The 25,585-nt window shown below is 41.3% G+C and overlaps 1 protein-coding gene and 1 long non-coding RNA gene across 4 annotated transcripts; one reads left to right on the top strand and one right to left on the bottom strand.

Moving 5' to 3' along the window:
- Positions 1 to 1,387: 1,387 nt before the first annotated feature.
- Positions 1,388 to 22,190, bottom strand: jph3a (junctophilin 3a). Of its 2 annotated transcripts, XM_042418757.1 has the most exons (5): positions 21,333 to 22,190; positions 7,752 to 8,532; positions 6,263 to 6,387; positions 2,795 to 4,041; positions 1,388 to 1,538 (listed from the first exon to the last, which is right to left on the bottom strand). In XM_042418757.1, the coding sequence occupies exons 1-5, from the start codon at positions 21,712 to 21,714 to the stop codon at positions 1,458 to 1,460; spliced, it is 2,616 nt and encodes an 871-aa protein (XP_042274691.1). In that variant the 5' UTR covers positions 21,715 to 22,190; the 3' UTR covers positions 1,388 to 1,457. The 2 variants fall into 2 exon arrangements, with proteins under 2 accessions (XP_042274691.1, XP_042274700.1); XM_042418766.1 differs by lacking the exons at positions 1,388 to 1,538; positions 2,795 to 4,041; positions 6,263 to 6,387; positions 7,752 to 8,532 and adding an exon at positions 20,871 to 21,219.
- LOC121901796 lies at positions 10,887 to 13,013 on the top strand. 2 transcript variants are annotated; one of them, XR_006097398.1, is made up of 3 exons: positions 10,887 to 11,034; positions 11,338 to 11,445; positions 12,437 to 13,013. It is a non-coding gene; the product is annotated as an uncharacterized LOC121901796 (long non-coding RNA). The 2 variants fall into 2 exon arrangements; XR_006097397.1 differs by lacking the exon at positions 10,887 to 11,034 and having other exon boundaries at positions 11,043 to 11,445.
- Positions 22,191 to 25,585: the final 3,395 nt, after the last annotated feature.

The raw sequence follows: 25,585 nt of genomic DNA, 5'->3' as shown, positions 1-25,585 counted from the left end.
GACAAAACAGTGCATGCCATTTCAGGGTGAAGAGAGGGGGGGGGGGAGTGTGTGGGGGGAGGTCGGAGGGAGGTTGAGGGGGGGGAGGGGAGTGGGGGGTCACCTTTCTTAATGTTGAAGGTTATTCGTCTCCTCTTAGCCTGCCCACGTGGGGTGTTTTATCTAGAGTCGGGTTTGGGGTTAAATAAATTTTGAGACGGAAAATGAATAAATACGAGGCACTCAGCATTCTCTCTGTCTTGCAAACTGCAAAAAAGTAACAAACTTGGAATAATAATGACACATACACATATATAGTAGAATTAGTGGTTATAACATAACAGTCTCAAGGCTGTACAAAGGGGCAAGGCTGAATCCTCCTCAGTATGTCAGCAGTTAAATGTGTAGTATGGGGGTGGGGGGGGGGGGTTTCTTTTCTTTTTTTTTTTTTGCGTGCGAATGTGTGTTGATGTGCAGGTGGTAGGGTCGACATGAAATTCCACTTCACTTTCACGATAAATTCAGGAAGTTCCTCGAGACTTAAGACTCGTGGGGTCTCGGAGCGTGTCGGTGGCTGACGTTTGATTTCGTCAATCAAACCTGAATCTGATTTCAGATTCTGTGATTCGGTTGGACGGTGAAGTGGCTTGGCGTGGCGCTGATTTCCAAATTTTCTTGCCAACGGTTGCCAAGGTGACAAGAGGTGATAATCAGGTAGGAGTGCATACAAATGAAGACAGAACAGTGATGTTAAAGGGATAGAAAAATGCACTTTTTAAAACCCCACACAGCCTCATGCATTGGTTGTGTGTGTTTGTGAAGTTCATAGTGACCAAAAAAAAAAAAAAAAAAAAAGAAAAGAATAATGACGGAGCCCTTTAAAATGGATCTACTCTTGCAGCATAGTTCTGTATGTAGCGCATAGTGCGAATAGGGGCTGGAGACTGGTGGATGGGACCGAAAGGGGAAAAGGTTAAAGGCAAAAAAAGGGAGTTATTGTCTGTGTGGTTGAGGATGGAAAGTGTGTGCCATGCTCTTGGTTAGCATGTTCAATGTTTCTCATGATAACCAGGAAATAAGGGTTGCTATATTTTTGACTAGAGTGGTGGAAAAATGGGCAAAACTGCCTGTGCCATCTCCAGTCCACGTATCAGTATCCATGCACGTGTGTACCGATACACCACGCTAGTTTAAAGCTGCGCTCCTTACTTTCTTGTGACTCTTATTCAATCACCTTTTTTTTCTCCTATGGTTGCAAGCTCAAAGTAAGCATTTTTAAAAAGGAACAGCGCTCGCATAGAAACTCAAATGGGCTTCAACAGAGGTGAAAAGACCAGTAGCAACAATAGAAAGGCTCTGCTGTGTCCGTCACTCGGGCTGTGGGCTCCAGTCGAATAGGCAGAATGTCCGTCTCAGTAAGTAATAATATAATATACCGTAGTTATCAATAAGTCTTAGTAGATCATACCTGTATAAGCTTAAATAAAGAAGTGAATGAAAAGAATGGCTACTCCAATATTGAGTAAAATGACCATAACCACCAGAATAGAGCTGGAGCCCTAGGAGACAAGAGAGGAGAAAAGAAGAAATTAGTCCAGTTCAAATTCAAATTCTCTTAAAGGAAATAAAACAAGCATTCAGTCAGACTCAACCGAAGTCAAAGATCACTCAGAGGCAACTGGTTACCCCAAAAAACAACAGATGGCTAATAAAAAGTGGTTAAATATATGTGATAAACATATTTCCTTAATATTTGCTGTAGCTACATTTGATCTTTTTTGTAAGTATAAGTAACATATAGAGACCTGAAGTTCTTCCAGGTAAGAAAACCTCATTTTTAATCCCACTAATGTTTGGAGTAACATAAATAACTAAAAATCCAGCCTCGGATTAGAGCTGTTCTCAACAGTATGTCGTGTTGTTCACTCCATAAGTTTAGACAAGGAGAGTCAATCTTATATTGTTAATTCAATGTTTACACCATTTCCCATAATCCTTAGACCACCATGGCAACGCTGTAGAAGTTTTTAGACAGCAGAGATTACGACTAAAAAGGTGAAATAATGACATCAAAAGATTGTGCTGGTGAGTTTTAACCAAGTTACGATGATGTAAGTAATTACGGTGCTGCACTATTATGTTTTGATGGGAGCTGTAGTTTTTCAGCAGCTTTTAGCAAACTACAGTTCTTTGAGAAATTTAAAATGAAGTCAAGAAGTTGTTAAATGTAGCACAACAAGCTAGAGAAGCTGTAAACAGAAATGTGTTCCTGAACATGCTCAGTGTTGTCAGCCTTACACAGAACTACTCTCTGGAGACTGAAAATGTGATCGCTGTTATTAGTCTTTGGAGCCGTTTCTAAACAAACTAACGTGACCAAACTCTTCATGATGAAGGAAAATCTACAGCACAGAGGAATAAGATATATCAGGCTTTGGATACACACACAAGACTTGTTGGTAGATCAGTTCATTGTTGGTTTGTCTCTGCACATGAGATTTGTTGACAATAAAGAAAATATTAAAATTCATCAGCCTTATCTTCTACACCCTGCTGACCATGTTTCCTTTTCCATTTGACTCTCACTTTGTGGTAGATGTTTAATTAGAAATTAGCATTGCCTCTTGCTTCACTCACATTTTATCAGTGTGCTCCAATGGAAATTATCCTTTATTCTTTTGTTATTATTATCATCACTTAACAAAGGAATTATGTAAGGAATTAGGTAAGGAATTATGGAAAATGTGCATCTTTACTATCAAAATAAAAAAAACTGTTTCTCACTCATCAGTCAAACATAACTGTTTGTACTCACTGAGTTTGATTTGAGGGTGAGATGCTCTCCTTCCTGCTCCAGAGTGATGGGCTGAGACTTAAGGGGAGGGGAGAGGGTGAGGTCCCTGTGCAGCGGCCACTCCTCCAGCTCTGCCCCCACATTCAGGTTGTCCAGCATCTGTACAGAGTCCATGGATCCCTCTCTGACCGGCCGGAGGCCTCTGGATCGAAGCCTGTTGTTTTTGGGGGCCGGAGAGTCCTGGCCCAGCCCCCGAGACGACTGCGACTCTGGACACTGAAGCCTCATATCAACCGTATAGTCATTCATCCTCTCCTCGTCCTGCTCCGTGAGGCGCGAGTGGGCAGGGCTCCACCTAAGGGTGCTTTCAGCAGTCCAGCCCCCGGTGAGGCCATCTAGCCTTTGGTCAATTACAGCATGCTCGTTAAGCTTGTGGTTGGAGGGGTTGTGCTGCTTTGGATGGTGGTTGGAGTAGACATGCTCTCGAGGGTTGTAACTAGAAGAGACGTGGTCCTTTGCATTGTGATTGGAGGAGATATAATCTTGGGACTTGTGATTGGAAGAAGCATGCTCAGAAGTCTTGTGATTGGACATGTTATGTTCCAAGGCCTTGTGATTGGATAAAATGTGCACCTGCGGCTTGTAGTTGGAAGAGGCATGCTCGCAGGCCTTGTGATTGGTGGAAGAATGATCCCATGTTTTGTGATTGGACGACGAGTACTCCCTTGACTTGTGATTGGAAGAGGCATGCTTGGAGGGCTTTTGGTTGGACAAGGAGTGCTCCCACGCTCGGTAGGAGGAAGCGTGCTCCCGGGACTTGTGATTGGACGAGGATTTCTCCCGTGGTTTGTGGTTGGACAGAGGGGCTTGCTCGTGGCCGTTAATTTGGCCCTCTTGCTCCTCCAGGAGGGAGGGTGTGGTGGAGCGGCTGCTGCCTCCTCGGTCCGGATACATGTCATCAGTCCAATTGTTAGCCCCTCCCCTCGGCAGATCCATCCCCCGCCCCTCCACCAGCACCTGGATCTCGGCCCCGCCCTGATCGTCCACGGCGCTCTGGCGCATGAAGCAAGCATTTCTGGGGCGATGGGCGTGCTTGGGCGGGCTGTGGGGGGGCGAGGTGGGTACGCTCAGCACGGGGCTGAGATCAGGTGTTATTACAGGCGGCGTGGTGTCCGGAGTGCACAGCTCCGGACTGTCTGTTCCCGTGGAGATGACCTCGTGGTCTTTGTCCTTGGCGTCCTGGTGCTTGGGCCTCTGACACTCGAGCCCTATGAAAACAGTTGGAGAATAGCACCAATGAAGTGATCTGGCAGCAATCCACATCGAGCCCATCAGACCTACAGAGTGTGTGTATGAGTGTGTGTGTGTGTGTGTGTTGCAGTGCTATTAGCATGCAGAGTAACAAAAGGAGGGAAAAGCTGCAAACACACTGAATCTTGTGCGGGCAATCACAGTTGGCTTAGAGAGGATTATGGAAGTGAATACACTCGATTTACTTTAAATTCTCAGACACTAATCCTCTGTAGTTTGGTGTTTATTATGAGATCAAAATATGAATGGAAACACTGAGCTTAGCGCGCACTGTAAATACACATACTTTATATTTTATTAAATCTGTAAAAGCTCAGATACTTATAAATGCTTTTATGCAGATTAAAAATTAAGATAATGTTACATGATAATTGATACAACCCAGGTCTCTATGAGGAAAATGAAGTAACATAAACTGGATGGAAATTTGCAAATAAAGTAAATTAGTGCTGTAGAAGATCTTAAACAAACTTAAACTAAATAAACCAAATATTTGAGAATGAGGAAACAAAGGTGGTGTACAAAAGGAAATGTAATACTGTATATAAGTACAAATACATTTTTGAATATAAGCAAGTTCCTTACCAGAAGCATAACATTATTACAAAAACAGCACTATAGCTGATGACTTACAGCAGTATAAAGCATCACTTTGGTATAAGTGGTGTTTGGTGTTTTGAGCTATAGTATATACATACTTGCAGAATAATGACTATGATGCTGGATAACTTTAAAGCTTCACTAATTTATATTTTTGTATTAATAATTGATCAAATGACCACGTGTAATGTAAAAATTGTCACTCTTAGTGATGAACCCACAGAGAAATATCATCAAACTTTGCAGTTTCCCTCAACTCTACGGAGCATTTTAACATCTTTTCTGTTTGCTTTCTCATTGCCTAAATTCTCAACAACCACAGGCAGCTGTTTTCAGCTAAAAAGCTCCCAAAAACGCTCTGTACACTACCTGCTCAGCAGCACAACAGCAGACAGTTAGCTGTAGACTAGCTGGTGGAGCATTTAGCAGCTAAAGAGCCAGATGGGAGTTGGTGGAGAACAAAAACAGAGCTAAAAGAGAGTGAATATTGGACTTATATTCACCAGATGAACAGAAACACGACTCTAAATTAATGATAATGAACTTTGATATGTACACAAAGATATTCACATATATAAAATCACGTTTACCCACATATACTCAGCTCAAAATGAATTTAAAGTGGAAGATAAACAAAATTACATTAAATAAAAATAATGAGGGACGGAAAGGCAACTGCAATGTAAACTGCAACAACTTTATACGCTGATGATGTGTGAATGTTAATTGCTTGTTAAGCTGCCGCCAAGTGGCCAAAAAATAAATAAAAATCAATGAATGCAGCTTTAAATTAAAACTTTGCAGGATAAGAACCACACCTTTTAGTATCATCGTTAATTATAAAACTCATATTTCACATATTCTGTTGATAATAAACAGGAGGGTGTGGACTCATGAACCGCTCATTTACTGTGTGTAAAACCAGCAAAATGAACATTTGATAATTATTAATTTAATGTTCAGTTATGTTTAAATCGCTGTGCATTTTAAATGGATTTCCATTTAAGGGTTTTATGTAACCTACAGGCCACCGTACTGTGTGATGCAGTACGACACAGCTGCTGGTTTCACTTTTGATGAAATGTACGAACATACTCAGTTCAGACGCTTTCAATAATATGAAATCCAGAGGAAACAAATATATGTAATTATTTTCTATGAAAATAGTAACAGTTTAAAAACAAGATTAATATTTCAGATTATTATGATATTGGCAATTAACAATTTTATTAGCATTAGTTATGGTTGCAGGTTTTAAATTATTCTCAAACTTGACATGTTGCTGCGTCATATCACACCGAAGAGCAGATGGGAAATATTCTCCACATAACACACATGAATCTGTCTGCTGAGGCATAAAAAGAAAAAGATTTGTTGTATTTTTGTCTCTTCATTCATTTATCTGGTATTTTTATTGGCTGATGTTTACAGATGAGGATGTTTACTTGCACGTGTCACCACATAAGTTTCACTGAAATAAAAGGAACACTGTCCAGTATCACTTTAACAGAGCAGCGTGTGTTGAAAGCTGAGATTTAATTAAAATTCGACACACTTCTGCTTCTGCTGTCCACTCACCGTTCCCATAGATGTGAAAGGAAGGAGAGAGCTCTTTGGCAGCTATCCGGGCCAGTCGACACTCTTCCGTGGCCTTCTGCGCCACTCCTTCAGCTGCCTCCGCCTTCCCACGAGCGTGGCTCATCCTGAACAGGACAGGTGGAAACACTGCAGTGAAACAGCCTGTAAAGGTTATTATCTACTCTGGATCTACAGTATGTTGTTCTGCTTTGTTCACATATTGCTTTATAATAAAATCACATCCAGGTAATATGTTTAACTTATTTAAAGAGGACCTATTATGCTCATTGCAGCTCTAAATTTTTATTTATGGACTCCACTAGAGTAGCTCTGCATGATTCAAAGTTCAAAAAACTCCTTATTTATCTTATACTGGCCCTTTATGCAGCCTCTCAATATACATAGTTTCTCTTACACTCCGTTTTAGCTCCTGTCTCTTTAAGGCCCGCCTCCCGATGAGCCCGCTCTGTTCTGATTGGTCAGCTTTACGTATCAGAGTTGTGTCACTTTACTGTCATTGCAAACCATTAAAAGCTTTGATTAAAAACTAATGGGAGACTTTTATTGCGAAGAATTTACAGGAAGTAAAAACGTGCTCCTCACTGACTTAGTGGAGCTTCGTTAGTGGTGCTAAAAACCAGTCGAAACAACAACATATGGAGCTATTTGGAGCTATTTGTTCAGCGGATCAGTTAGAAATAACGCAGGGAGGAAGAGTACAAGCAGAAACAGCCACAGTGATGATGATGTTTGATGAAGAGCTGCAGACGACCAGCACAACCTCTAACAGGTAAACTACTTATTTTACTTTGCTGTGCTGTGTAATGGCATCATAGCTTGGCATAACTACACTCAGAGCGGAGCAGCGAACCCGCGCGCTGTGCACGTAGCAGATGTCCATATAAAGAAATCCGTCACGAACTGACGTCAGCTTGGGCCGAAAGTAGAAAAAAACGTTGGAAACCGAGCGTTCAGAGCAGTCTGAAGCTGCTGCTTTTTGCTAACAGGGATTAATGCTACATATGTTTACCTCATTATTTGACATGTATATATATATATATATATATATATATATATGTCTGAAAATAAGGAAAAGCATAATACCTCCCCTTTAAGCTTAGATAGTCAGTAAACTGTAATATGCAACATTTTTGAAACATGTTGATTTAGTTTGTATTCTTTGTTTCTGTTTTCTAGTTTCGGATGTTTCAGTGGGTCAGTTTTGAAAGAAGAAAATGGACTAACATGGAATAAAGAAGTCTAATTGAGAGGTGGCATTTTAATGGGAGTCTGTGACTTTGTCATTTTAGCCTCTACATGAAGACATGTCTAGAAAACTCATATATTAGCTCAAAGAAACAGCCACATGTCAGTATTATCAAATTTTGCGACAGGACCCAGATGTATGGAGCACTTTTTGTTTCACAATCCAACATTCAGTGTTTTGGCACAGAAATGACTCCATACCTCCCCGACTGTAAAATCTTACCTTGACATGGCGATCTCTGCTTTCTGCTTGGCGATGTCTGCGGCCTTCTCAGCAGCTTCAACAGCTCGGTCCACCTTCTCTCTGATTTTACTGGCCCTCAGTGGAATCAGGTTCTTGCGTTTGCCGCTCACCAGCACGTTCTGCTTGTACTTTCCCTCCTCTTTGGTGCCATCGGGGAAGGTGGTGCATCCGTATCCGTGCCTCTTGTTCGCCGCCCACTCGCCTGCATAATGCAGGCCGTCCGAGCGCCGACTGATGCCCCAGCCAGCCCGCTGGTCGCTCCGCCACTCACCAGCGTACATTTCTGTGACAGTGGCGTCCACGGGGGCGCCCTGTTCACTCTCACTGGCGTTGGAGTGGATGTCAGACGCAGCAGAGCTGACGGTGCTCATGCCAGCCTCGCTGCAGAAGGAGCTCTGTTTGCTGAGCTGACTGGCCAGGGAGCTTTTGGACTCGGAGCGCCGCAGCTTCAGGCCACTCAGGATGGATTGGCGGAAGCGACCTTTCCTCTTCCTCTGGCGTTCGGCTTCGCTTGGAGCGGTCAGAGCGAACCCTCCTCGGCCCACAGGGCTGCCGGCCAGCCCGGCCACCACCCCGTCCGTGGGTGTGGTGGCAGTGCCGTCCTCCAGCACAGCCGGAGGGCCGTGGCTGTGCTCGGAGCGCAGGGAGTTTATGGATGTTCGCAGAGGGAAGAGGATGACGGCTGCCATGCCGTACGGCACACTCTGCCGCACGCCATATCCATGACGCATCCCACCAAGCCACTGACCTTGATAGGTTCCTGAAACACAAACAGAGACACAACGAAAGTCAGAGGAAGACATCTGACAAGTGTCCATGGGAGCTTTTTCCTTGTTTTTATTGAAGGTCAAAGGTCAGGGGTTCTCACATGGTGTCCATGATGTAAGGGTCATAAAGCGTTTTAGAGGTTCCATTAAATGGAATCATCACCTTCTTAATGTGATGTATTTCCTGTTGAAACAGGTCACTGAAGGGTCGAACTTAAGTGCAAATTAATGAGCTTTTAGTTACAGTAATGAGAGAAAGATTGAAGAAAGATGGATTGTTAAAAAGTTTGTGATGATCTCACTGGTTGGACTTTTTAGTTTCACCTGCTGCTGCAGCATCAAGAGGAACAACAGCAACATATCTCACTTTACTTTGATGCAGCTTAAATGTCAGTTTTAACACATTTGTAGAAAGTGGAATATTTTTTTAAAATATTGTTTTTTATTGTGATAATATTTTATTTTCAATTTAACTAAAATTAGCTTTATGAGTTATTTCCAGTCTGATGAGACTCAAACTACGGCAGCATGTTGCTGCCATCATAACAAAAAATGTTTTTGTTAGTTTCTTGTTATAACAAGAAAAGTTTCTTGTTTTAACGAAATCTTTTTCACGTTATAAGTCAGTAAAGTTTTCATTGCTGAGCCGCTTATCATGACGAGAAAAGTTTTGTGATACAACAAGATAAAGTGAGATACTGTTGTCAGGACCAAGGGAAATGTTTTTTGTAAAAACTGAATAATTTGGTATCTTGTAATAAATAGAAAATATGTCATAATGTGAAAAATATGCAATGAGAAATTGTCACGGTGGCAGTAAAATGCTGTCGTACCAAACAACCTATAAAAACTGAAATAAAAAATGTAACAAGGCGTCAGTCAGACAGGTCTTAACAACAAATAAATAAACTTTTAACAGTTGAGGAGTGGTTGGATGTTGATAGAAGGATGTTGAGATGTGAACACCGTGTCTGAGTGTGTTTCAGTGTAACTCTCCTCAGGTCTGTGTTACACCGTCTCTGTTAAACAAGCAGACAGAACAGTCTGAGGTGAACTCATCTGTAATGAGGGAATACTGGTTTCCTCATGAACTGCATTTATTCAGTGAGTCACAGGGACTGGACCTGGTTCTCCTCACGGCAGGAGATTCAGACAGTGAGCAGGATTCAGGCTGTCACCAGTAACGCCAGTGATGACGAGGCAAAGAACAAAATGGCCGCACAGGTGAAATGTTGTGACTTTACTGACGGGACCTTTGACTGCATCATCGGTTCTTCTGAAATGAGCATCAGTTTGTCAACTTCTGAGATTTCTCTGCAGGTAAGGATATATTTGGTTATTTTTACAGGTGGTTTTGATTTCTTCACTGTTGATTGATATAATTCTGATCAATACGTTAGCTAATCAATGAAAAAAGGAAGAGAATCAACAACTATTAGCTGGATCACCATGATTTTATATTTATTGGTTTCCCTGAAGAGAAATGACTTTGTTTTCTATGTGATTAAAGTGAGACTGAAGACAAAGTCCGTTTTATATTAAATTGATTATTATATGATGATTTAAGGGCCACAATATTAATATCTGATGATTTTTTGTGGATGAATGATTATAAAAAAACTGAGCTGTTGTTTCAGGAAGGGAATCTTGTGTGAGGCTGATTTTGTCCATGTGTGCTGAGAACATGTTTGTGCATGACACAATAAATAAACAATTTTATTCTATATTTTATAACTGACGCTGATGATCCTCTGTACTTTCCTCTAGCGCCACCACGAGGTTCACATTTGTGGTTTTAAATGAAATATCTTGACAATCATCTTCAACTATATAACACTGTACAGATTGATGAAATTTGGTGCAACATAATGAATTGTAATTTGGTGATCTCCTAAGCAAATGCCTGCTAAATATCAGCATATTAGCATTGTTGTTGTGAGCATATTATCATGCTAATGTTAGCATTTAGCTCCAAACATCCAACTCGAGTCTTAAAGTGCAAGTTTGACTGCAGTGTATCAGCTGTCCGTTAGCTGTGATGCAGCGCGCAGACCGGATGCGATGATGTATGTCAAGTCGACGGATTCTATTCATTTTCTATGGGCGAGCAGGAGATGTGGCCACGCAGTGCATGATGGATACGGCACCGCCACTTAACGGACAGGTTGCCATATCTGTATTTGCATAAATATGACTTGACTTCAACTTTATGCAAATGTCCAGCGCAACACACCCAGCTCACGAAACTCAGTACTGATCAAATATGAATCAAGATTCTGTTACTTCATTGCTTATTTCTCACCTCAAATGTTTTCAGAAACATATTTCAGTGCGAAGTTGGGCTGTAATATGAGAACGTTTTGGACCAGGCCGCCAAAACCAAGCATGTCACCAGAAGCCAGAGCGTTTAGTTGTCTAGTGTGTCCAGATGTGTCCTCGGTGGAGGCGGTCTGCGCACCATATAAGCTAGCTAGGAACAAATGCACCGACTGCTTGTGAGTGAGTGTGTCTGTGTGTGTGTGATTGTGTTCAGCTCAGCCTCTAAATGAACTCAGAACTCACCAGAGACTCTGGTTCATTCTGTTACTTTCCTCCTCTCCATCTCCTTTTTCTTCTCTGTACATTTATGAAGCAGCTGCAGGGTACACCTGAATTTTTCACTCAACTTGAAACATTCTCAACTTGCACAGAAGCGTTTTCACTTCAGTTCACACTGTCGTGGGTAAATCTTTGTCCTTCTGTTGACTTTGTATGCAATAGCGTTGCGTGTAAAATTCTCTTTTTTGTTTTGTCTCCAGTCTTGTTTCAGTTACATTCCTCACACCAGTTTCCACTGAAACTTCCACTGTTGTACTGTTTGAAAGTTAGGAAAACATAATGTAACCCCAACCAGCAGCACATTTAGGGTGAGTATCTCTGTTGGTCTCTCAGTGTCTAGAATTTCAGAGGTTTTGTTGCACATGTGGTACAGCTGTAGAGGCTCTTTGGGCCTGATTGCTGCAGAGTTTTGACTTCACTCCAATTGGCAGAAACTAACTTTTACTTGCCAGAGATCCCAGCTTCTAATCCAGAGTGTGTCATTTTTCATCATTATTTCAGTTTTTTATCATCACATCACTTCAGCAGTAGCAGTGTAATTCCAAATATGTGCTCATTTAATTGACACTCTACATGAATGTCACACATATTCTTTATCTTCTCGGGAGGTACAACGCAGCGTTATTGTGCTTCCTCAAAAAATTACCATAAAATTTAACAAAGCAGTGAAAAACAGTAAAAGCATCATAAAGGGATGGTTTATTGCGGGACTCTTGTCTTGGAGCGCACAGATTTATCTGTTAGTGTGTCTGTGTAATATTACCTCTGGAGTTTTTGTGTCTTAACTCTTTCAAATTTACTGTAAGATCAATTTGCATTCTTCCATCAGTTTTTTTTCCTCCTTCTTGTTGTGTGTAAATGTTTATGTGGTTGCTACACAACACCAGGAATTAAATCTCTGAAATATTTCAGTTCCAGACTGAAGCATATTGGCACAACAATAAAGCTGTGAAAATAAATCATCAAAGAAACAGTTGAAATAAACACAGAATACCACAAGATGTTTGGCATTTCTTAGACTGCAGAGAAGTACATATGTACTTTCCTAAAACTGGCCGAGCGTGAGTATTTATTGAGTGAATCTGATGTCTTTATCCCTGAGCTGTTAAGATTTGGCAGGTGGGGGTGTGTGGAAGACAAACATAGTACAAGCACAGTGGAAGAGAGGACTAAACTCTGTGTGAGGCGTTGAAGTGCAAATCAACAATTTGACAGTTTCATTATTTGTAAAATGTAAAAGCAGGCTTGTTTTTCACATATCCTCATCAATTAGGAATAAAACATCTTCTTCTACCACAGAGGTTCCAACATGTCAGGTCGTCTACCCCTCATCCTCCTCTCCATCCAATGAAAAATGTCAACTGCAATCGACACCCAGACCTCCAGGAAGGAGGAGAGCTCCCCCGAGCAACTTAACTGCTGGCAGGGAGAGGTCTACGTCTTACGCCCTCCATTCTCTCCTCAAATCCCCGAGCAGGAGAGAACAAGAGGCGAAGTGGATCCCGAGTTTCATATTTCAGCCTCCCTGTTCGACTCGCGACTCGTTAGTTTAATTTACAGGAGAGCTGAGCGGCGTCTCTCCCTCTGTGACCAGTAGAGAGTTTTATGTCATCAAAGGCGTTTTAACAGCTGTCTGTCTGCAGTTCCTTCATGCAATCTGGGCTCACAAGCTGTACGACTGACTCATCGATTAAGGAAGGTGTCTGAAACTAAAAAGTCAATCAAAAGAAAGGCAAAGTGTCTTCACAAGAAAAAATAGAAAGTGCTAAACTACATTTCAGCAGGAAATTGTAGATCTGGATATTGGTTCACATTTAGATTAAAGGTTTAAATCAATTTCTGTCAAATAGTAAAATTAAACCCAATCTGAGTTCTCTCTCTGTCACATGATTTTACTCTGGTCTCAGCCCAAACTGACACATCATCCCAATGAGTTACCTCATTTAAACTTTAATCACTACATACCTTGAGTCATTCTCTTAACTCAGATGCTTCATGTTGAACATACATGCTTAAAGTGTCTCATTTCTATGGAGCCCAGCAGGTTTCACTGGGTGAAAAAATGTACATAAATGAGTAATTTGTGTTCTCTCATTAATAATTAATGTGCATCAATTACTATAATATGAAGTTAATCAATATTGTTAACATTAAGAGGTAAAATACAAAATATATTAAAATATTTAATTCCAAAATTGATATAAAACTCCATTAAACCCAATAGTTTCATTTAGATTTGATTGTCACAGATTTCACTGTTTATTTTGCAGCATTAACTTTTTTTTCCGGCCACTGGGGGGCAGCGAAAAAAACTGTAAACATAACATTTATGCGTTGAAGAGAACATATTCTGCACATTTCCAGGTCTATATTTTTATACTGGGGCTCCACTGGAATAGCTTTGCATGATTTACAGTTCAAAAAACTCCTTATTTATCTTCTACTGGTCCTTTATGCAGCCCCTCAGTTCAGCCTCTGTCTGAAACAGGCTGTTTCAGCTCTTTAAGGCCCGCCTCCTGATGAGCCCACTCTGTTCCGATTGGTCAGCTTCAGGAAGCTTCCTCCAGCAAACAGAAAGATTTTGCTTTTTTTTCTCATTCTTTACTCAAAATTCAAACTTATCAAATATATCCATACATGTTGGAGCCCGAATCCAATCTGAAATATGCGAGTGAACAACACAAACAACACATGGAAACACCTTGGCAACAGAACAACAACAACAACCTCAGCAACCGAGGATATGGAACGGGCGGCCATTTGTGGGCATGCACAAACGATCTGATGTCATCACAAGGAGGAAGTAGAGGTAACTGTAAACAATTGCTCAGATCAGGCTGTTGCCCTGGTTCTTGACTTGCAGGGAGCTTTTTTAGAGATGTTAGCTTCAAGTTTTTGAACTTTGACCATATTTAACGTAGACATCCAACATTATAACAGTACATTAATGACAGAAAATCACCAAAAACATATATCCCTTTTAATACCTAATAAAGTTGAAATGGCTAATGTGTTAGCAAACAATTACCTATTTATACATCTGTCCTTCTAGCTCTGTTTAGATCTCCACCAACAAATGAGAAAAATATCTGTCTCTTTAGCTGCTAAATGCTCCACTATGTTCACCAGCTAGTCTCTCACTTTATCTGTCTACTGTTTGGAGCTGAGCAGGTAGTGGATGGTGAGTTTTTAGACCAAACAAAAAAGCAACAAATGGTTAAGATGTGGTTTGTAAAACCAAAACATGAGCTGAAAGATGCTATAAAGCTCATTTGAGATGTGTTTGTCATGATGAACGTTATATTTCATCATGTATAAATTAGCTTGACACATGACGCCGTCCAGTCAGCAGAATATTCCTGAAATCTTTTACTTCCTTCGCCATGTGAACAGCTTCATTTAACATCAGACAGAGCAAATATCTAATGTTAGACAGGAGCCTCACTTGGCTTGTTGGTGGTTCTTCCCAAACTACACTCAGTAAAAATGATTGATTTTAACAAAACAACACTACTGCTAAACAAAAATCAATTGATCAGTTTCTCAATTATAGATGTTTTATGTCCTACGCCTCACCCTGAGGTCACTGTGACAAGCATTTCCTGCAATTATGCTACACATGCGAGTAAATGTCAATGACATTACTGATGTCCGCGATAGTTCTGCTCTGTTGGAGGTTCGGGAACATGCAGCTTTGTAATAGTACAATTACAGCATTTAAATGAATGTGGAGATTACTTTGTGGGAAATGACACAACTTTGGGTGGTGCCTCCATCAATAAATGAACAGGCAGTCAACAGGCTCTCAGTGTCTGTTTCACAGTGTGCTGTTTTTCACACAAGCTGCAGCCAAGAAGCTTACAACCTGTTTCAGAGTGAAGCTGTTAAGAAATAGATTCCAAAACTCGACTATTCTCAGGAGTAAACAGACTCAGTCACAGTAAGACTTGCTGGTCTAAGAGGAGAAATCTTCCTCATTACTGGGTCATTATCAGGATACGTGTTATTTGCTGCAGCAGTGAGCTGACATCTACACTGATCTTTAAAGGTGGTACATCTATGTTTCTGTGTTTATATCATTAAATGACACTATTGTCCCATAATGCACAACAGAGAGATACTTGCAACTGTAAAAAAATTAAAACCCATACTGGATCTCAGAAAACAATAATGAAGTATTAAATATTTGGAAAAACATTTTGCTTACGTTAATTTGTACTGGCAGTAAATTCACAAATTTGCAGTTTAATCGACATTTTCATGCAGCATTCCCTGTTATTTCAAAATGCTTAAGTACATTTATTTCCTGTAAACTGCAAAAACAGCACACAATATTATGTAGTAGATACTGTATAGTATTAGTAGTATTATTCTCAAGTATTAGTAGTAGTATGGTAGTAGTGGTGGAACTGAGACATGGAGCTGTCCGTGGTTCTGAAACCAAGTCCTATAGATATACAGAGGTAAATGCTAAGAGGCTGCATTTATGTAGCACTTTTATCCAAAGCGCTTTACAATGTTTCTGCTGCTCACTCACCCATTCAGACATACTAACACACTAACACACCGAAGGCGGCAAGCTACCACGCAGGGTGCTGGTGCAACCATCGGGAGCAATTTGGGGTTCAGTGTCTTGCCCAAGGACACTTCAACAGGAGGCATCAGGGATCGAACCATCGACCTTCTGATTGGTGGAGGACTACCTCTTACCTTCTGAGCTGAATCAACTATTGTGTGTAATCATTGTAAGTTTACTTTTTTCTGCTTGTAAACCTTTTGTGTCATATTAATTCCCAACAATTATCCTCCAGTAACATTTTGAACATCCCAGAATCCTAAAACAGGATCACATGCTGTGTACATATTAACAGTGTACAGTATGTACTATATACTCATTGTAGCAGGACTTTTGCTGATGCATGTTCAGTGTTTTTCGTTCGGTGTTCAGTGTTCCTGGAGATGTTTCACCACCATCCAGTATTTGTTTTAAGATGAATAATAAGATTTAAGGACTTAAGATGACACTTACATTATCTTACCTTTGTGCCACTTCTAGTTTTAAAACCTTTATCCAAGTTTGCATATTACTATTTAATAAAACTGCTACTAACAGACACACAATAAAGCAAAGCATAGGGTCAGGTCATGTTACAGGACAGAAGTACTGCTGGTTTCTGTGGCTGAAGGCAAACTATAATGAAGATGAAGGTAATGAAGGTACAGTACAGTACATCAAGTACAGTCTGCTGTACATACTGTACTTAATGGGCACTTATATCCCATTTACATCTGGCTTTAAAATGTGATTTGTATCTGGATAAGGAAAAACACATGTTAATGCACTCAGACCGCATTGTGATCTGCATGCCATTGGATTAGCCAGACCACATTTGGAGGTGGTCAGGCTAACATTGTGATTGGATCTCAGTAGGTGTAAATGCAATCTGTACAAGGTGACCACATTCATAAGAAAAAAATCAGCCCACTTAGCTTGACCTCTTCCTGCCAGCTAAAGCAAAAGCTACAAGTAGCAGCAGCAGCAAGAAGTCTTGCTACTTGATTTAGAAATGAATGATGTCTGTTCATGGCAGCAGTTTCCTTGACCTGAGACGCCCCATGACTGTTGCCAGCTCCGCCTGGTCAATTTGCATATTGCGATCCAATCACAATGGCAGCACAACTGATAAAACGAGAATACATTTTAATACCAGGTGTAAATGTAAAGACCCAGTCACTCGGGATGCACAAGTCAGTGCAATCTTAGTGCTGGTTCCAAGCCTGGATAAATGGGGAGGGTTGCATCAGGAAGGGCATCCGGTGTAAAACCTTTGCCAAATCAAATATGCATATCATAAATCAAATTTTCATACCGGTCGAGGCCCGGGTTACAGACGGCATCCACCGGTACTGTTAACCAGCAGGGTGCCAGTGGGAACTATGCTACTGTTGAGTGAAGAAGAAGAAGGAGAGGGGGAAGGCATGTCAGGAGGAAGGAGGAAGGGAAAGAGTGTGGAGGTGAGAGTTGAGACTTTGAATGTTGGCACTATGACTGGTAAAGAGAGAGAGGTGGCTTATATGATGGAGAGAAGGAAGGTAGATATACTGTGTGTGCAAGAGACCATGTGGAAGGGGAGTAAGGCCAGGAGCATCAGAGGTGGGTTCAAACTGTTCTACCATGGTGTGGATGGGAGGAGAAATGGGGTAGGGGTAATCCTGAAGGAAGGGTGTGTTGGAGGTGAAGAGAGTGTCAGACAGAGTGATGAGTATAAAGCTGGAAACCAAGAAGAGGAAGAGCATGAAGGCAGAGCCAACGATCAAATGGTGGAAGTTGAAGAAGGAAGATTGTTGTGTGGAGTTCAGGGAGGAGTTAAGACAGGTGTTGGGTGGTAGTGAACAGTTGCTGGATGGCTGGGTAACTACTGCAGAAGTGGTGAGGGAGAAAGTTGGGAAGGTACTTGGTTTGTCATCTGGACAGAGGAAGGAAGACAAGGAGACTTGGTGGTGGGATGAGGAAGTACAGGAAAGTATACGGAGGAAGACGTTGGCAAAGAAGTAGTGGGATAGCCAGAGAGATGAAGAAAGTAGACAGGAGATACAACATAAGGCGAAGAGAGAGGTGGCGAAGGCTAAGAAAGAGGAGTATGGCGAGTTGTATGAGAGGTTGAACACTATAGAAGGAGAAAAGGACTGATTAGCTAGACTGAGGGAGTGAACAGGGAAGGATGTGCAGCAGGTTTGGGTGATGAACGATAGAGATGGAGATGTAATGAGTAGCAATGAGAGTGTGTTGAGAGGGTGGAAGGACTACTTCGAGGGGCCGATGGGGGAGGTGGGTGGGGGGCTCATTTTTGCCCCAGGGCCCCCTAATGAGTTAATTCGGCCATGCCAGTTAGAACACACTATATTCTAAAAACCAGAATATAATTAGTATGTAGTAAAGAAATAGGACACTTTCTGTGTCCCATTTTCATACAACATACTAACTGCATACAGCATATTTATATACTGATTTTCAAGTATAATGCTTTACTGTTAGGTATATAAAAAATCAACATACTTTACTGTTTTACCTGATTGTCAATTAAACTTCTTTCTCTATAGTTGCTCCAAAACTATGTAATTCTCTTCCTGCCACTATATGATTCTCCCAATCTATTGAAATATCCAAGACCTTAAAACACACTTTTACTTATTAGCCTTTAACTGTGCCTAATCTAACAAGCTCAGCTGTTTCTTCTGAGGCATCTGTATGTGTGCATTGTGTGACTAATTGCCTTTATTATTAACATTATTATTCTCCTCACTCTGTTTTCATTCTTCTAATTTCTTTTTCTTATATTGTGTTTTGTCTTCTTTTTCTTGTTCTGTTTTCTTGTGTGTTTGGATCAACTGTGTTGTTTGTAAAGTGCTACATAAATAAAGTAGAGTTGAGAGTTGAGTTGAACTTTACAGAGAAAGCAAAATGTTTTCCTAAGAGTTATCACTTATTTTTGTTTTCCTAAGTATTTTCTTGTACCGTCTTGTCATCACCAGCAATTTATTTTAATCTTTTGCAGCTGTGAGTCGCTCCTCCATTTCCCTTGTGCATTGCATTTTGGGAGAATAGTGCCCTTCAACAGCACAACTAAAAAATCTCTCGTATCTCTGCACTTTTTCGAGTATATTTTATTGTCACTTTTCCAGCAGTGTGAACAAACTACAGACTCAAAACCTGCTTAGAATCAGTGAGTAGTTTTGATTTGGTACACAGTTTAAAGACGGAGCTGACCGTGGTGCTGAAATCAAACATACAGGTGCAGTGATGGAAAGTAACTAAGTACATTTACTCAAGTACTGTACTTAAGGTACTGTACTTGAGGTATTTGTACTTTACTTAAGTATTTCCATGTGATGCTACTTTATACTTCCACTCCACTACATTTCAGAGGGAAATATTGTACTTTCTACTCCACTACATTTATTTGACAGCTTTAGTTACTTTTCAGATGCAGATTTGACACAATGGATAATATAACAAGCTTTTAAAATACAACACATTGTTAAAGATGAAACCAGTGGTTTCCAACCTTTTTGGTTTTTGACGTCTTAAAAAAGCAGTGTGTAGTCGGGGTCCCATTTCACATGTCTATGAGTTGTTAACAGCTCCACCAAATAGTGATTTTTCCCTCTAAACTTCTCACATGCTTTCATTTCAATAAATGTTTAAATGATCCAATATTTCAGCAAAAATCAAAGATTAGAGAAAAAATCCAAAAACTGAAAACAGATTTGTGTATCAGAACTTTGTTTTTTCCTCTTTCCTCTCCCATTAATCATCTCACGACCCCTCAGATTTATCTGCTGACCCTTTGGAGGGGCCCAACCCCTACGTTGGGAACCACTGGACTAAACTAGCTAACTGTATATAAAGTAGTTGAAACTAGCTCCACCTCCAAACCACTACTTTTACTGCAATACTTTAACTACATCAAGCTCATAATACTTATGTACTTTTACTGTAGTAGGATTTTTCATGCAGGACTTTTACTTGTAATGGAGTATTTTTATATTGCTGTATTGGTACTTTTACTGAAGGATCTGTACAGGTGTCCTGAAGAAACAAACTCAGGTCTTACATGTTTATTTTTTGTCTGTTTTTTCTCTGTTAAATGAATATTTTCCCTGTAAATCATCTCAGTTACCGATAATTATCCATATTGAGCCTTTTAAGGCTCCAAAAACCGTGTTTATGGATCAGGAGCTGTCCGCGGTGCTGAAACAAACCTGGCCTGCCTCGCGCTCGGCGGGTCTGTCGGTGCACGAGGCTGCATGTGGCTCATAATATGATCTTAATATCAGGTTATTATCATTTTTAATGAGCACTTGTTCTGTTGACAGGCCGCGCGCGCATAAACCAGCCTCCTGCACATTTATTGGGTTGTGGAAAATGTGTCAGCTCGTGCGTGCTATATTCATCTGTCGGCGGTCTTCCACGTGAGCGGAAGAGAGGAGCAGAGCTGTCGCGTGACGCAGTCTTTTTTATTTCTCATGTTTTCCTCTGTTCACCATCTGTGTTTTTTAAAAAATTTATCTTAGACTCTCGTGTTAAAACAGCAGGGAGCCTTAATGCGCGCGCTTGCAGCCGGTAAACAACCTCCACCTTCAATGCAGCACCGACACGCGCCGTGTTTTCATCCCACCTGCATCCCTTATTGACCTCGCTCTCTATCATCCGGGTCCTGCGCGGTGCGGGCCGGCCAGCATCGCTTATCAAACGGCCTAGATTAAAAGCCCCCGAAGTGAGGAGAGGAGGAAAACACGAGACTGACAGAACCAGACAGCCAATCAGAGAGCAGAAGAGCCGCGCGAGCTGGTCTCTAGTGACACGCTGACCTGCTGTCTCCCGTTACCATGGCAGCACAGAGGGTGTGATGCAGAGGGGATGAGAGGGGTGAAGGTGTGTTTATATAAATGTGTCTCAAAACAGAGCGTGGTTTAATTTCTAATATTAGACACACGTCCCACATATTTAACGTCCTTAATAATCTAATAATGAAGTCAATTTATTTATATAAAACACATTTAAAAACAACAAAAGTTGGCCAAAGTGCTTTACAGAGAACTGAGAAATACAATCCAATGAAAACACAGACAGGAAATTAATAAAAGTGTAGAATAATACAAATAAAAATGGGATTTAAATCCAAGAAACAAAGCAGTATTGCACAGAAAAACAGTGTTGATGTCTTAATGATGACTATTAAAGGCTGAAGAAAAGAGAGATGGGACTTAAGACGGGTTTTAAAAATATCAGTTGAGGGGGAGGATCTGTTAACGAGAGGCAAACTGATCCACAGTTTAGGGCCGACGGTGGAAAATGCCCGATCACCTCCGGATTTTAACTGGGAACGTGGAATGACGAGCAGTGTGATTGGTCAGCAGATGTGAGGGGTCTGGCGGTGGTAGCAGGCTGGTCAGGGGGCCAGCGTGAAGGTGATCTATCCCTCTGATCGTCTTTCTAATATGTGCATGTGGATGTGACCTACATGTTATTTATGTAGCCTACAGCTGAGGCTCTGTAAGCAAGTTGCTCCACTTGCAGCCTGAAAATCAGTTTAAGGAGGAAGATGAGATGTTTTCACTCTCTGATCTCTAAACTGAGGTTTGAGTGAAAATAAAAGCAAGATGTTTGGAGGGAAAAGTGACCCTTTCTTACCTCCATCAGAGTAGGTTTCAGTGCCGTATCCATCCTGCAGACCGTTGCTCCACGTCCCCTCGTATCGGGCGCCGCTGGCCGTGCTCTCCAGCTGCCCGTAGCGACCTTTGAACCCCTGCGTCCACTCCCCTCTGTACTCCCAGCGGCCCTTGCTCTCCACCCCGATGCCATGCCGCTTGCCCTGCGCCCAGGTGCCCTGGTAGCTGTTCCCGCTGGGCCACGTGTACACGCCCAGGACCTCAAAGCCGTGGCTCCAGGCCCCCGCGTACTCTCCCTGACCCTGGGGCCCCGTGCATACCCCTCGGCCATGGGCCTTACCCTGCTCCCACCCCCCGCAGTACGACCCCCCGTCATCAAAGTCAAACCTGCCTCCAGTGGACATGCATGAAACAGGTTTAGGCAAATCCTTAGAACGTCAAGAAAAAGAAAAAACAAGGGCCTGGTTCACTCAGAAGCAGCAGGGAGGGAGGAGGCCTCGTTCGAATCAGGTAGCATGGAGCTGCAGGCCCCCGACTCTCCCTCTCCTGTTAGTTTAGGATGTGAAATACCGGCTCCTGGTTTTAGAAACAGCAGGACGTGGCCCGAAGAGCATCACCTTACGATGTAGAAGCAATCTAAGCCTCAGCGGCGAGTCTGGAGTGACGAACGCAGCTGCTGTGCATGCTGCTTCCCATGGGCATGCAGGCTCAGAGTGCTTCTCATCCTCCTCCTCCTCCACTTCCTCCTCCACCTTCCTGCTCCACGCAGCCTCGCAGCCGGCCCGTCGCCTCAGCTGTGCAGCGGGGCGCTCCAGACAAGCGAGGCCTAGGCTTTTTCCAGCAGTCCCAGAGGCCCACACAGTGGCGGTGGTGGCGGTGGCGGCGGTGGCGGTGGCAGCAGCAGCGACCGAGCTCAGCTCAATCAGACATTACAGCATCTCCACATCCCTGCCGCACCGGCAGACAGAGAGGCATACAGGGCAGGGATGCTACCGCACTGGTACGCCATTAAAAAAAAAAAAAAAAAAAAAAAAAAAAAAAATCAGGAGCAGAGAAGTTGAAGATATTTCTCTATAGCATGGCCTGGAAACAAGCAATCCAGGATATGACCAGACACACATCCATAACCACAGCGACACACACCTCAGAAGACATAACGGAGTGTGAATATCTCTCCGGCTCCCTCTTATTTCCTCCCTCTTCCTCCTCTCTGCTCTGCTGTGATCTAAAAGATGAAGCTCTCTCCTGAAGATGAGGACGTAAAAAGAGAAGCAGCAGAAAAAAAGAAAAAAAAAAAAAGATTATTCCTCTCCTCTTCTCTTTGTCCTCTCCATTTTCAGCGCTCGTCTAAATCAGGATTGTTGTTGTATCCTCAATTCCACCAAGTCATCTGTCCTCCTCTTGTTTTTCGGCCTCTCTCTCTCTCTCTCTCTCTCGCTCTTTCTCTTTCTATGTCTCTCTCTCTCTCTCTCTCTCTCCCTCTCTCTCTAAAATCTGCTCATTACAGGACTGTTCCACCCCAGCCAATACCCCTCCCCCACATACACACACACACACTCACACTCACACACACACTCCTTCTCTCAGCTCTTAAAGAGATAGAGACGGAGGGATGGTGCGAATAGCTGCATGTACGTTGCTCGCTGCTCTTTCTTTCCCTTTGGGGATACAGCCTGCTTTTCCTAATTATCCAGCCTCATTTCACTCTTCTTCCTCTCACTCGCCTCCTCCCAGACTGTAATCTGGGCAGTGAGCAATCTGTTTTCCTGATAACTGGTGGTTTGTGAGCTCATTGATCCCGTGCCACTCTCTCCACAGCTAGTTGTTGTTAGTCTTTTTTTTTTTACTGTTGTCTCGTAGGCAAACCAATGGACTGTGGCTGTCACTTGAGGAAGCTTTACTGAAGACCAAAGAGACCCAGACTGACCTTTTTAAACAGCAAAAAAAAAAGCCATAAATAATCTTCTGCAAGTGCGGCGCCAAAGTATAAGAGCTTCATCACAGTCTGACAACCACGAACACTCGTCTGTACTGTCAGAGTGTTCATATTGTTAATATTTTTTCTAATCAATGACTGGAGGATAATGGTATTGGAAATCTTTCTGTTAGTGAACACAATCTGCTGGATCATATGGTGACTAGAAAATGGTGTCAAAGAAGGACGAAAACCAGCCTGACAGGATGAACCTGCAGGATTCACTGGGTGTGATGACTGTGAAGCTGCAGGATTCACATGGAGGAGAAAAAAAATGTAATTTTAAGTTTAATTTGTTGAATTTTTTTTTTTTTTTTTTTAACCTCTGTTAAAAAGCTAATTATTCTCATGTGCACTGTGACACTTTAATTGTTCTTATTTTAATGCACCAGTCGCTGCACAAAATAAGACAATAAGACATTTCAAGCACTGGCAAAAAAATGGTATATATATATATATATATATTTTTTTTTTAATTATTAAAAAACAAACAAAATAAGAATATATTAGAAAATAATACATATAATATTAAAAATGAATAAATAAATAAAAGTATATTTTATTTTTTTAATTAATTTACTTATTTTTATTTTATTTTAAAAATATTTTTAAATTGATTTTTTAAAAATTTTTTATTTATTATTTATATTTTAGATCATTACTTTTTATTTGTATATTTTTTATTTTATTTTATATTTTTTCCTTCTTTGATAGTGCTTGATTTGTGATAAATATTTACCAATCAAAAGATATTTAAATAAATAAAAATAATCAGTTTCAATTAATCAATAATCAATTTTAAATGAAAGTTTAAACACATTTTTGATTTTATTTATTTATAGATTTTATATACAGTATGTATTGTACGTATACTGTACATATGTTTAAAATTGACTCCTATTATATTATAATTTGTATGTTTTTTAATGATTAATCTATTTCTTCTATTTTTGTTTTGTTTTTCAACAGTAACGGTAAATCAGTGTTTATCAGCTGTGTCTGTATGTATCAGTGGAAAGTTTCAGGTCGGTGTCTGTTCTCGTTGATGGATGTGACCTTTGTTGCACCTGTAGCTGCACCCAGCAGTGACGTCACAGTTTCCTCTGTAACCTGCTGCATGTGTTTGATTTCTGTGACAGTTTTTGTTCTAATTATGTTCACCGGACACCGCTAACCGGTTTAAAACAGGTCGGACTCTGATCGATACTGATGAATATGTCGTCTGAAACGTTCGTGCTCGTTACTCTTCTGCATTAATAAATGAAAAAACGGTAAACGTGAACTTAAAATAACTCTAAAAGCTTTTCTACACAGGAGACACTTTGACACGTCACGGCAGGAAAAGCTCAGGTGTAAATAATAAAATTAACGACGGCTTGAATCCATTTAGCTGCTTCAGTTTCAGAGTCCTGGTATTGTGCCTGCTGACTCACTGTCATGACTCACTGGGACACTTTAATAAAATGGAGTCATGATTAATGTTATTAGTAACGACTGAGCTTTTCCTACTATCACAAGTCAATATGTCTGCTGTGGAAAAAGGCGAGTGTGAACCTTCAGTTAAACTGCACCAGTATGAGCGTGATGATTCTTCACTATAATGAAAATAGTAAAGCAAACAGTGGAGCTGGTGCACCTATGAAACCTTTAGAAACCATATGGCAGAAGATTAAGCCATAACACCTTTTTACGATCAATTCATTGTTAAAAAAAAAGTTACCATTCACTGGTTTTCACCTCTTAAATTTGAGAATTTATTGCTTTTTTCTGCTTTACATCACTGTAACTTGAATATCTTTTGGGTTTTCTGACATGTTACGGCGAAAGAGGTTTATTGATTAATAGAAAAGCTTACAGACAGACTAATTGATGATGAAAATAATTGTCTGCTGCAGCCCGACACCTGAGCACAAGCTGACAGGTGCGGAGAAGACCAAAGGTGTAGGAGGTCGCGGCGCACAGCGCAGCGCACCATCTGTACCCACAGAAACGGTTCATTACTGTAGACCTTCGGCAGGTTTCCTCCACAGAACCTCAGCGGCCAATCAGGAAACACACTGACACCAGCTGTTTACTGCACAGGTGACAAATAAAATGAGAAAAAACCTGATTAAAAAGAGAGGAGAACGAATGCAGACGCTTCCACACAGAGCAACAACAAACCAGTTAAACACCAACATGTGCAGGAGATTCTGGAGCAGAACCATCATCAAAACACCAGATAAGGGAGGATCTTTTAGAAGAATGGTGTTCATCTCACCATTAAGAAGGATTTGAACCCTGAACTGGTCGTCCACGGG

This window comes from Thunnus maccoyii, chromosome 1 (genome assembly GCF_910596095.1).
Source record: "Thunnus maccoyii chromosome 1, fThuMac1.1, whole genome shotgun sequence".
Lineage (NCBI taxonomy): Eukaryota > Metazoa > Chordata > Actinopteri > Scombriformes > Scombridae > Thunnus > Thunnus maccoyii.
Note: the sequence above shows the minus strand (reverse complement) of the source record. Positions and strands in the feature narration are given on the sequence as shown.